Source organism: Antedon bifida, chromosome 1 (genome assembly GCF_963402885.1).
Source record: "Antedon bifida chromosome 1, ecAntBifi1.1, whole genome shotgun sequence".
Taxonomy (NCBI): domain Eukaryota; kingdom Metazoa; phylum Echinodermata; class Crinoidea; order Comatulida; family Antedonidae; genus Antedon; species Antedon bifida.
In genome coordinates this window covers 19,653,017-19,666,666 of record NC_136226.1, presented here as the reverse complement: position 1 = coordinate 19,666,666, position 13,650 = coordinate 19,653,017, and the positions used below count along the sequence as shown (strand labels likewise).

At 30.9% G+C, this 13,650-nt stretch overlaps 1 protein-coding gene across 1 annotated transcript in view; it reads right to left on the bottom strand.

Moving 5' to 3' along the window:
* LOC144835235 (uncharacterized) overlaps window positions 1-3,021 on the bottom strand; it is a gene marked incomplete at its 3' end in the record, with an annotated part of 29,074 nt that extends 26,053 nt beyond the window's left edge. Inside the window, exons 1-3 of the mRNA XM_078690290.1 lie at window positions 2,521-3,021; window positions 1,557-1,844; window positions 206-631 (exon numbers count right to left, since the gene is read on the bottom strand). Of these exons, the coding sequence (XP_078546416.1) occupies window positions 206-631; window positions 1,557-1,844; window positions 2,521-2,797 (991 nt within the window). The remainder of the gene's footprint in view (window positions 1-205; window positions 632-1,556; window positions 1,845-2,520) is intronic.
* Between the last annotated feature and the right edge of the window lie 10,629 nt (window positions 3,022-13,650).

Here is a 13,650-nt window from a genome sequence, read left to right as displayed (position 1 = left end):
TTCTGAAACATTTCAGAATGAACATTTTATTACTACTGGCTAAAAAGTGAGGAAGAATTCAAGTGTTGAAAAAGATGACGGTTGTAGATCGTTTGAACATCCAAAACGGCTGCATAGACATTTAAAAATTGAACATGATTATTTCAGTAGCATTAATTTAGCACCTATTCAGCGTGTTTATCATGGTATCAAATTAAAATCTTACCCACATCGCAGAATCGGAACACACCATCACTTCCCCAGCCTGTGGTAAAACCTATATATCTGACAGAGAGTGCTCTGTTATCATGCCATTCCATAAACGCTTCTTTCCATTGGTAACCGACTTGAATGAGACCATTTTCAAATGTAATCCACATGTTTTTATAAATTTGACGACTAACAAATCCATCTGTATTTCTTTCTTCAATCTGATTGGGACATTGCTTGCAACGTCGAATTACCGATTGCTTGTTACGCCAACCACCGATTACAATCTCGTACATTTCGGACTGGTCTTGTTGCTCGGTTGATAGAGCAATGTGGACGTCGTTACTTGCCCTTACGGCAAATTCAAAGCGTGTTACCCCAGCCTCAAGCTTAGGAAGGTATTGGTAATTATATCTTGTGTCCGTCTTAAAAACCACACATGCTAAATGTCAATATAGTATGAATTTAAAAAAAATGAAAGTTTTGTATGTATTAATTCATATTATTTGAACTATCAAACTAAAAAATAATAACTTCAAATTTACGACGAGAACTTATATTATTTATTTATTTTACCGAAGTTCATTCGGGTAGTATGTCTATATCAAATAAAAAGGTAAAAGCTAAAGGCATTACAAAATATATGTCATATATATATATATATAAACAAATCAGGCAAAGAACATTAATTCTAAACCGCCCGGTGATATACTGAAATTTATTTAATTAATTTGAAACGATAAAGATGAGGAAATCTGTGAGAATGAGAAAAAGTCGCCCCAACCGAGACTCGAACTCGGACCGCCTGTTTGATATGCAGTTGCCCTAACCATTAGACCACTGGGGCTTTCATGGTATTGTTCAAACTCGATTACATTCTCATATATATATATATATATATATATATGTACAATATAATATATTACATAAACTCAAGGTTTAAAATGAGAAAATCAACTTACCACCCTTGTCTATTTTGTTTCATAAAAAAAGAAAGAAAATATATAAAATATATTAGCACCGTATAGTTTAAATGATATGATCACACCTATAAATAAATCCAAAATCAATAAATAATTAAAGTGTAGTGTACTGTATTTGAAGTACTGGTTTTCTTCCATAATAAGACACATTTTCTGCTTTCAAAAAAGCAGCTGCTAATACACCGTTATTGCGTTATCGTGACATTTAGTAAAAGGATTAGTATTTCTGATAAGAATTATCTTATCGTTTTGTGGGTTTGGTCAACTTCCTAAGACGTGCAACTGCCCATCACAAGACCAACCTACGTCTTTCTACCTCTATCTGACGATAAGTTGGTGAGACGATTATTAGAATATTTTGTATAAGTAAAACAATAAACCTACAGCCTCCAGCGCATCTATACACCACGTCAAGATATTTTCTTGTTCCTCTGCACGGATCACCAAATATTTGATTGGATGCCTCCAACAGACATCGTTGGCGTCCTTTACAGCGCTCACGAACCTCTCTGACGGCAACATTTCCCCTGCTACGGCAATTAGTGTCCCTACCACCACCGCAAGTATGGCTATTTGTACGACCATAAGACGCGTGCATAATGACAATGCTTGAAGATCCTTTGCACCGTAGAGTAACCTCTTCACGTTCACAGGTTACTACTTGGTTCAACCCTATACAAATATATAGATATAAACACTGTTTAATATTGAAGATGATAGAACACACTTCCTGATTGTATGCATGTAGACGATTTTATTAGAAATTATTATTATTATCATCATCATCATTATCATCATCATCATTATTATTATTATTATTATTATTATTATTATTATTATTATTATTATTATTATCTTATCGAGGAATTTAATTCTCCAAGACTGAAGAATTACAAAGAAATTATACAGATTTTAAATTAAAAGATTTCCATATTAATATACAACATTTTAAACAATTTAATCTAAGTTAAGAATATGAATTTTAGGGAAAACGAATCTGTAAAGTTTACAAATGCAACTTGGGTAAAAATGTCATTTTGTCTTAGAATGTCCATATTACAAGAAAATTCGACAGTCATTTTTAAAACCTTTTTATGTTAATCATCTAAAAAGGGTTTTTTTTATTATTGAACAGCAAAAAGGCAAAAATAATCAATAACCTCAAAATCAATAAGATTTACCTTTTTTGCATAATATAAAAAAGCTGCTGTTACTACTCAAATTTAAAATGTATTAATTTATATTGGGCCAGTGCCTATGAATGGATGAACGAACGAACGAACGAATGAACGACCGAACGAACGAAAGAATGACTATCACAAAGTGAATAATGTAGGCCTAGACTTACCGAATCCACAAAACTGAAAGTTTCCATTGCTTCCCCAGCCGGTTGTAAAACCAACATAAAGAACTTGTAATGGATTGTCATCGGTATACTCCATAAACGCTGGTTCGTTTTCAGCGCCTACAGAAATCGTACTATCTGAAAAATCTATCCAGAATTTCCGAAAACTTTCAGAGTGTAGAAATCCATTACGTCGTTCTCTGATTATGTTTGAGCACTGTTTACACCGTCGAATGACTGACTGAGTGTTTCCCCAACCGCCGATTACAATTTCATACATATCAGGTACTTCTTCTTTCAGCGATGACAATGCGATATGAACGTCATTAGCCGCTTTGACGGAAAACTCTAACCGTGTGACGTCATTCCGGAATTTCGGTAACTGAAATCTGTATCTGTATTGGTCGTTGGTCTCATAGTTAATACAGTCTAAAATAAATAGATACAGTATAATGAAGTATACATAGATTGTTACTGTGTATATTAATGTGGAATACCGTATATTTTATACTATAGGAATAATTTATTATTATTATTATTGATACACTGCTGAATTTTCCTAGCTGTTGATCGTTGGTCTCATAAGGTAATACAGCCTAAAATAAGTATACACTGATTGTTACTATGTATATTAATGTGGAATACCGTAAATGTTATACTAGTAATATTATTATAGGCAAACTATTCATAACTCTGTGTGTTGCAAGCGTTTGTAGATAACCTGAATAGGAATTGTTGGAATTGTCAACGTGTATTGGAGTGTTATCTTTGATGATTGTGTCTAATGGTACCAGGACCAGACAAATATGCATTAGGCATGTTTTGGAAGGATGCCAAGTTAAGAATATTGTATCTGAATTAATTAATAAATAACTAGGCCTAACGTTATATTATTGATATGCATGAGAGAAAATTGTACTTACAACACGTCACGATAAAACAGATAATGAACAGCAACGTAAACAGTCAAATACACGTGAAAAGGCCAAGACATGTACACCAAAACACATTGCAATAGACAGTAACAGCAACTCGACGATATTCGATGAAATAAATTCTGATTACCATTTGTTGTTGCACTTACTTTACATCGCCGTTTACATAACTCTTACCATTAAATCAATTACCTTATGATTAGGCAATTTTAAAGTCATCTCCCGAAGTCTTGTCATCGTTTATGACTACACATCCATAATGATCTGGATTTGTATTATACTACAGTACCACTAAATCCATATGGAAACCGGTCTATTTTCGTTACGTCATAATTTTCAGAGATCTCTACCTAGTGAAATTGTCTTTACTTAATAAAATTGTCTCTGAGTGTAAATTGCCTTCAATAGATGAAATTGTTTTTGCGAGGTGAACATTTTCTTTATAAGGTCTGGTGAAACCTTCTTTACCGACAATAACTGTATGTAGGCATACAGCCAGAGTAAAATTATCTTTATGGGCAGACTAGATTTTTAAAATAAAATTATATATTATGGAACCAGAATTCAGGGTGGGACGAATGATAGAAAAAGCAAAGATTATGCATTGTGTGTGTGTTAACCGTTGTTCCAAAAAGGTTTTATTTATCCTGTTGTATTCGTCTTGTTTTTAGAGGCGATTGTCTCTTCAGAAATTAAGGTGATACGTACAACAAGTTATCTGTATTTAAGCAATAGGCCTACGTCAAATGGTTCACACAAAGCCGAACTGAATGTAGAATAAAGGCTGTTTTGTTGAACTGTACACACACGAATGTTGTAACACTGAATCAAATGTTGCTACTGCAACAAACTTACATGACGTTATGTTAAACAGGAAAATCCATACACATTGATAGCACTCAGTACTAACAACATTAGCAGAATAGAATGAAGGTTTGTAATTTGAAAGTGGTTCAACAAAATTGACAAAAAAGTAATACATTAAATGTGTTCATGTACGTAAGTTATTTGATGACACGTTAGATACGATAAAGTATTCAAATGTCATAATGATGATAGTAAAATAAAAATGATAGTATTAAGTATTAAGAACATTTCACATTAGAAAAAACCCGTATGTAAATTTGTTTGAAATTCACATTATATGATGGGATAAAAAACCCATTTTAATCGGAAAATCGCTCTCTAAATCTCAATCCTGAAAATAACTTCAGTATTTCGAAAAAAAAACTTAACAAAAATGTACTCACCTTCATCTTCTTGACCTGAAAAAAAGTATTCAAAATTAATGACAAGAAATAATACTTAATGTTATGATATTGAATGATTATTAATTCATTATGAAATAATAAAGATTTTGAATTCTTCCAAACATACATCAACCTCCTGATATCAGTTTTTTCACGAACAAAATAAACAATAAATAAATATTAAAATATGAATATATTGTTTGAAGGTTTGCATGGCGAAATCAAATATTGATATAAAGTTTGCGGTACACCACGTATATTAGTTCTGAACTAATATACGTGGTGTACCGCAAACTTTATATTAACAAAATATTAATAAATATCAATAAAACAGATAACATATTTAGGAATTGTTTAAACCAAAATAATTGGGGTTTTGGTGCTATTCTGGTCAAAATCTATACGTCAACTGCTTACCGGTAACTTTGTAAACATTTTTAGTCGCGTGGACGCGACTCTATAGTTCACTATGTCGGTCGGTCGGTCGGTCTGTCGGTCTATCTGTCGGTCTGTCTGTCGGTCTGTCGGTCTGTCTGTCGGTCCGGTATCACTATGCATTGTAGCACGCGACTTAATGGCTGTTGGCCTTGTTTATACACATGTTATTACTTTTTGAAAGTTCATTTTTTTCTGAGAGCACGCGACTTATGGCTGTTGGCCTTGTTAAAATTTACTCACATTTCTATTCTAGTATATTGTTTGTAATCTTGTTTTTCTTGCATTTTTTCTTTTGTATATTGTTATTGAAATTGATTTTGACTAATGGATATGATATGTATTTTGCAGTAGGATCAACCCAACTAAAATCAGTATTCATCAATATCCATTATTATTGTTATTTCTACAAATGTTCCTTTTGTGAACCATTTATTTTTTAAGGAGGTGGTCAATATGAAAGCGTTCGATGATGAAACACACAACATCATGCTGTGTGACGCGATAAGTTAAATATTACTTTAATATATGGATGGGTTAAATGAAAAAATGTAAGATAAATATTAAAAGAGCTACTCTAATATTTAGAACAAACGATAATAAATAATTTCTTCGACAAAATAATCATAATATGTCTAATCGATGTTATTGTTAATAGTGTGATAACCTGTTTAATAAATCAACCTAAAATAGTTATAGTATACAGTAAAACCTCTCCTTTAGGACACCCTTATTCAGAGAACATCCCTATAAAGATCACACTTTTCCGTAAAACAAGGGGAAATATCTGTTTTAACATGACGGCCAACCCCTACTCAGAGGACACCCCTATTAAGGGGACAGGAGCACTTTATACTCAGTGTGCCAAACGGTTGATTTAACGCCTAATATTTTTTCCATCACATCAAAACAACAACAATTATATTCATATCGTTATTAATATAAATATATGGATCATAATGATTATGATGCTTTCTCTTCTAGCTTGACAGTTTTCATTGGCGCGAAAAACCCTAAGGTGACAATTTGTTTGTTTAGTTTCCCAGAATACTACAGTAAACCCCCTATTTAGGGGACAATTTTTGGGCCCTAAAGGTGTCCCCTTAATAGGAGTTTGATTGTAGTATATGTGCAGTAGTAAAAGTAGTAAGCAATGCAAACAAAGTATAGGCCTAGTTTAATATCGATTACTGTACGGTGACACGCATACCTCATCGATTTACAAACTGAAATCACAGACTTACATCCTCATAGCCTTTAGTTCCGATATTGATTGTTATGGATTAGTGTAGTGTTATTACAGGAGATCTGTCGATTAAATAAACCTCATCCCATAAAAAAGACTATTATAATATTTACATTATAGATATTATTTCTAATGTAAACCCATCGTAGGCGGTTTTCTATTTGTTTAAAATTATCAAACATGGTTATTATAGATACTACTTAAAATAATACAATTTTTAATAACCAATATGTTTGAATAAGCAAAAATATAAGCAGGTCGTCCACCGAAATAGAGGAGTTTGCACGCATAACAATTTGCGAGTACGACGGTAACCGAATAACAAATATTAGATATAGTAGATATTTATTTTTATAAAAATTACCATCTTTTTCTTCTACTGTCTCGAAACGAAAGCTTGTAATAATAGTGACAAGAACAATAAAAACGAATAATTAATTTTGTAGTTTTAACCAAATTAGGCCTAATCACTTCCGTAGGAAAAAAAATGCTTTCCGTAATAAAATGTCAAATAAACGGTTATATTTAACCAACAATTTGAATATTTAGATTACAGTTTTTTTAAGGTAAACAATTGTCGTCAAAGTAAATATCTATTAATCCTATGTGACATTAAAATTACATATTCAACAAACAAAATATGTTTAAAAATTATTTTTTCAGGGACAATATATATTTAGAATCATTTTGAAAACAATTCCGCTAAATTACAAACATAATTATTTTTTTATTCGTGGGAAAATTATAATATGATAAATTTGTGACACTTATTATCGAATTTCTGTTTGTAAAACGATATACACAGTACGTCAATATAGATAATAGTGTATAGCTTTTGCCGTTTACAATTACCACATATTGCATGTTACAATAACCCGATACATCATCTATTTTATCGGTGTTTCGCATGTGTGGCTTAAAAATCTGTTTTAAACCTATACGATTAGAATCTTTCAACAGAACGAACAGTGTTACTTTTACAGCCTAATGCTATTGCCTAATGTTATTGTTATTTTTTATATTAGTAATTATTGAAACTGAAGGTTGTGCTGAGGTGTTTCCTAGATATTCATTTCCAGCGGGTCCCGGGCGCATACTTTCATCCAAACTATTCGTTTCAAAACCCTTTAAAGGAAAATTTTATATTTGTTTCTATTGTTGAATGTGTTTGAGAAGCTTTGTATATTATTATTTATTTGATAGAACATCAACTTTTATTTCAGTGGTACACACTGAATTGGTAAGTTCTGGGACACTTATATCAAAAGCTTTCTATCATTTGAATGCTCGCTAAACCTGGCAAAAGGCCTAAAACTAGCAAAAAATGTATTGCATGTGCTTGAAAATTTAAATAAAAAATAAATATTTTTATTAATTACAATAAAATTTTAATTTCCAAAGTACAGTATGTATTAACTACCAAATGTGGATAGGATATTTAAGTGTTTTTGTTAATAATAAAAACTGTAGGCCTAAACACGGGAGAAAAGAAAGAATTTTGGTAGAGTGATAGTTATACATTATACTGACACTTTCTCGTTTATAATGATAGCATGATCACTTGGATTTGAAAACATTGAAGAACAATCACTGAAACGGAACTGGATAAAAGGGTTATTATTCTGGTCCAGTAAAGTCACATAACAGTGCAAGTGAATATTTTTTTATTTTTTACTTCCGGTTAGATCCATGTATGAAATTCGCTAATTAGATCTAGATAACTAATATTTAACGCATTTTTCGAATTTTGTTGTATTTATTGATATAATAGTTATTTTAATACAGAACCAGGCAGAACATTTATAAAATATATATAAGAGATTAAATTTACAGATTCATATGTTGGGAACAGATACATTGTGTCAAACAACATTGTATAATCAAAACTTGATTTACACAAATCAGTGTCAACGATAATAGTTTGAATTCTTTACGATAAATAGTAGATAAACGTAATTTCGGCCTTTCAAATAACTGGATCGGAATTCTTTTCTATACAAAAAGCAATTCTAAGACAATGAAAAAATAAAAGTTTTAATGTTACAGATAATATTCAGAGATAAAGCTGGAAACAAATTTATATAGACAAAACGCCTCAGTGAAAACGATTTACAATGTTTTCCTCTGATCCGAATGTACAAACAAAATTTAGAATCGTTAGATTAGAGTAAAATTTGGCATATATGTATAAACACTAATGAGCAAATCGCAAAATGTATTCTTACTTTTACAAAAATAATAAAAAGGAACTTATGATACAGTAACCATATACAGTAATACCGTGTCTCATATGTGATACTTAAATAGCAATATAAGATGAGAGGCACAAGATAATATTGAGTGTGAAAAAACATGATAAACTTATATGACAAGGACAATCGGGTGGTAGATTATATTCTTATAGTTGTGAATCAATTATTGTTGTTCTCTTTCGTGAGGAAATCTTTTATTCTCAATTTGAATCAATTATACTTGGTGTAGCTAATGATCTTGTTAATGAGTTCCTATCGGTTTTAATTTGTATTTAATTTACATGTGTCCTACTACCTGCCGTAAATGTATGGTTTATACACTAAAGAAATACAAATATTAAGAGAAACACCATAGATTTAAATATAAAACAACGAATCGTTCAAAATACATTGTGTAATAAGCATTATGTTGTTTTTAAAATTAGTTTATGATTAAGTGTATTCTTTTTTTTTGTATACCTACATATCTTAACTTTTACTTTTTAAAAGTCCATTAACATAGGCCTATGTATTTTCTTATTAACTAATTTTTTTTTAAACTAAAAACCATTATTTGTCTTATATCTATATCTATCTTTCTTGCCTCTTATACCCACTGTTTTTAAAATCTATCTTATACATTACACTCATCAATTATTTTTTACATAAAAACGTAAAACATTTACTAGTGCATTATGTGTTTCTATTTTCGCTATAAAACATTTGAAATGCCCATACATATTTATCTGGACTTTTTATAAAATTCCCCTTTTAGATATTAATAAATCTTTTTGTAGCGCATTATTTGTTATGATAAAACATTTTTTTCGCATTTCATTTTAAAATGTTAGACCATTATTTATTATGATTTTTGCAATGAGCCTTCTATTTATACAGAATTGTAGTACTGTAGTGAAAATAAGTTAGCTCGCTTTATGTTTGCGATACAAAAATGATATCATTATGCAAGATAGTTAAACATTTTAAATTAGATTCCTACTTTTCAGGCCTATGTGCAACATTATGCTTTTACATCAGTTTTTTACAATGTGTTTCCTTGTTAAGAATTAGATCATTATTTATTCTCTTATTCTCAAACGTTTGTTTGATTTGTCTATAGGCCTGTTTCTGCCGCATATCCTCAAAATACGGTATAAAAAACGGTAGGGCCTATACTTTATATACCGTATTTTTCAGTACCTCGTTTCTGCTAGAAGTACTACCCTGGGTGGTCGTGTTAAAATGCATCTTTTTACCCAATCTGCCTTTCGATCCCCCAACATGGGGACAAGTTATTCCTTCCTTGCTCGAATTGGAATTTTGTTTGGCGATGGTGTAGCCTCTACTTTCAAAGTCTCTGTTTGTTTTGTTATTGATTGTTTCAACGACAAGATTGCACTTTTTTTCATTTTTGCTAAATTATCTTTCTAAATATGGCTGTCCTGTTTGTTGCTTTTTAATTTTCCCGAAATATTTGTTTCCCCAACATATTATTTGCAAATGTTTTGATTTTGTTCCTTAATTTCATTGATTATAGATTATCTAAATCCGGATACCCAAAATACGGTATAAATTTATAAATACCGTATTTTATCCACACATTTTGTGGGGAAAATACGGTATACAAAATACGAAATGATTTATCCCATAGAGTCTGAAAGTTCGCGTTTGTCTAAAATAAAATATAAAAAAGAACATTAGAACTTACCTAAAGTTGATAAACTTTGAGACAACAAGAGTGTAAGAAGCAAGATGGGCCAGCTCGGTGCCATCATGCTGGTTGACGGGCTAAACAAGCCCAATTCAAACACTTAAATATCGGACAAATTAGAACCAAAATTTAAAAACCAAAATAAAAATACAGTTTAAATTAGTTTCCTGTTTTTTTTTAAACGTAAAATTCCTGCCAAACACTAACTTAGTAGCTAGTGAATATATGCAGGACTCTCTGGAATGATTTACGTCCAGAAATACTACATTCATAGAAATATAACTTCTTTTAGACTGTCAATTAGTTATGCAAATCTGCAATTGCATAGGTGACAAAGTATTGGGCGATTGGTTAAAGTTTATTATGACAACACAGTATAAATTATTGTAAAATTCACGACTGATTAGTGATAACAACCCGTGGAGGCAACTCCTTTGTGATGAACATTTTCAATTCGGAAATCGATGTTCAACCAGCTGTTGACAACGATGAAATAATATATCACCGCCGTGATTGTGTAATGATCTACTCGAAATAAGAGATTCTGAATTGATCAGCACTGTACATAAGAACCGATTATTATCATGTGTGCTGATATTACCATTGTTTATTTTAACTCAAATATTAAAATTATTATAAATAATCATTAATGCGAGACATCGAGGTCTCATTTCCGACAAAGCCGTGAGATGAAGTATACCGTCATCGATATTCAAAAGTTTAACATGTGATATTTTCAGATATATAGGTATTATCATGTTACACAAAGAGAAATACAAAATTCAAACTATAATTATTTTAGAACAAAACTGTTTTTACATAGCTACACTAATAAATACATATCATGGGATCATTTTGAGCAATTTTATTCAGAAATTACATGTTTAAAAAACAAAGCAAAGTTTTATACTAAATCTGAACCAGAGGTGTCCTTTTTCTGGTTGTCTCTATCCACTCTTTCATTGTGTCTCAGGCAGACCCGACTCAAGATCCTGTATCTTTCTTCATGCTTTTTATCATCTTTGGACTAATATAGTTATATATATTATTTTGTTTGCATTACTGTTTTAATCAAAAAGGAAAAAATAAATATTATTTTGAAATCAGCTAGAAAGTTGATAAGTCGGCTCTTCGACCTTCAAAACACAACATTACTACAACCTGTTTCAACCTGAAGTAGGAACAACTTCAATGTAGATTAATGAAAGCCGTTTTCTACTACAGTAGATCGCCTAGTGTCAATCAAATGCCGAAAAAAGATTTCGTTTCACACGTTCTATGAAATCTTCCAGTGTGGGGTATTTTTACACACTTGACCCATATAGAAGAGAAAATGCAGCACATTCTTAATTTTTTTGGTTTAACACGTTTTAAAAATGTTTAAAAAATACAATGCTTGCGAAAATCGTTTTGTTTATGAATGGAAGAGATTAGAGATTTAGTAGAGGGTTGGCTCATTATTCAGAAAATGATTTTCATGCACAATTCAAGTATCTTGAGAGAGAATAATGCTAAGGGATAGCATTAGTATAATTAGAAACCCTTATTTTAATGTGAACCACCCGGGTATAAAACAAAATGATAAATCAAATATTTCTTAAAATATAAAGAATATAAGCTAAAATATAAAAGAAAATATTGAATCATTTTATTTCTATTTTTGTTCTTTCAAAATAGTATAAGAAATAAAAGTAGAGAGAATTCATCTGTGTTGGTGAGAATCTTATACTGATTTTCAAACGAAAGTTGAAATGTATAAACCGAAATTTCGAGGTGTTATTTTTGTGTTGTTGAGAAATCAGTATTATAATTAATATAAATTAGTTGTTAAAAAAACAAGAGCACAATTAGTTTGGGGTTGGGTTTACTTTACCGACTCATGATATGCCCGCATCTGATCATACATCTGAATACAGCTGATATACCGTTAGATCACAGTATATGTATTCTATACACTGTAGAATTGTCTTTAAATGAAAATTACCAAAATGAACGGAACTAAAAATGAAAGAAATTACGTAATTCACTTCCATATTTGGAAGCTATTGTTATAAGTGACGTCACAAAAAATACATATCATTTTTAAATATTCATTCAATCTTTTATTTCGGAATCTCTGGTATACAGAAAGTAAAATTACATATAAATTACCAACAAAAAAACCTGTAGGCCTACTGACTAATTGCTAAAAGACGATACGCTCTCATCTTAGGATGGCATTCCACATGGAGAGCATCTTTGACTTATATAAGACGTTGTGTATAAACGTTAAGACTAAAACATTTTCACTTGAATTAAGGCCATATATCGATTATTCTTTAAAATCCATAAAAAGAATGAATTCTACACTCTGTAAACACGAGGCTGGCACTACAATGTCGATACCTTTGCACAACATTCTTAACCCATTATTGTAGCATACCTGAAGAGATCAGGGTAATTAGTTAAAATAATTTGAATCAATCACCTATCTTGATACAACAAGTTTCGTGATGATAAAACGCTCATTTTAAGTTGGCTATTAAATACGTTATGTCAATTAGGCCTATAGATTAAACCACTGTCTGTACACAAGGTGTTGGCGCGAAAGAACAAACAATTTCGCATTAATGCAGGTAAAATCGAGCAGGTACCAGTTAAAAAATTGATTTAATTTCATTATATTTTCAACATCCATATAAAAGGCATATAGGCCTAAACCATTTTTTAAAACTTAAAATTCCTAAAATAAAACAATTAAAAAACTATAGACTACATTGTAACTTGTAGCAATGTTAGGCCCCTATTCTGTTAGACTAAATACTAATTATTGATATGCTACAATCAATAAATGATTATTTGATATTGGCGGCCATTTTGAAAAAAATCAGATGATTTATTCTTTTAACTATATTAATTATTCTTCAGGCGTAAAATATTTCAAATCCAGCTAATTAAAAACATCTAAAACGTACAATAACCTGATACAAAAATATATGGTTGCCATTTTCAAATAGGTGGCCACACTCACTTATAATGAAAAGTTTGTGTCCGCTTATTTTTATTTTCTTGTCCACTAAATTGGTTCGTTAAGCAAAATGTAAACGATCTACCCGTTTTTTTCTTGATTAGAACCTCTACTATTACTGTATAGGTGATGTGGGTAGGCCTACTACAAACGTTTAATAACAGAACAAGGTATGTTCTATCCATATTATCGGACGAAGGACATCACAAGCTCGTATACGTTAAACTAAACATATTAAGATTCGGATCAGCTTAACAATAGCCAAAACTCATGCAAAAAAAAAACAACAACAAATATACCAAAATGAACAATATTGAC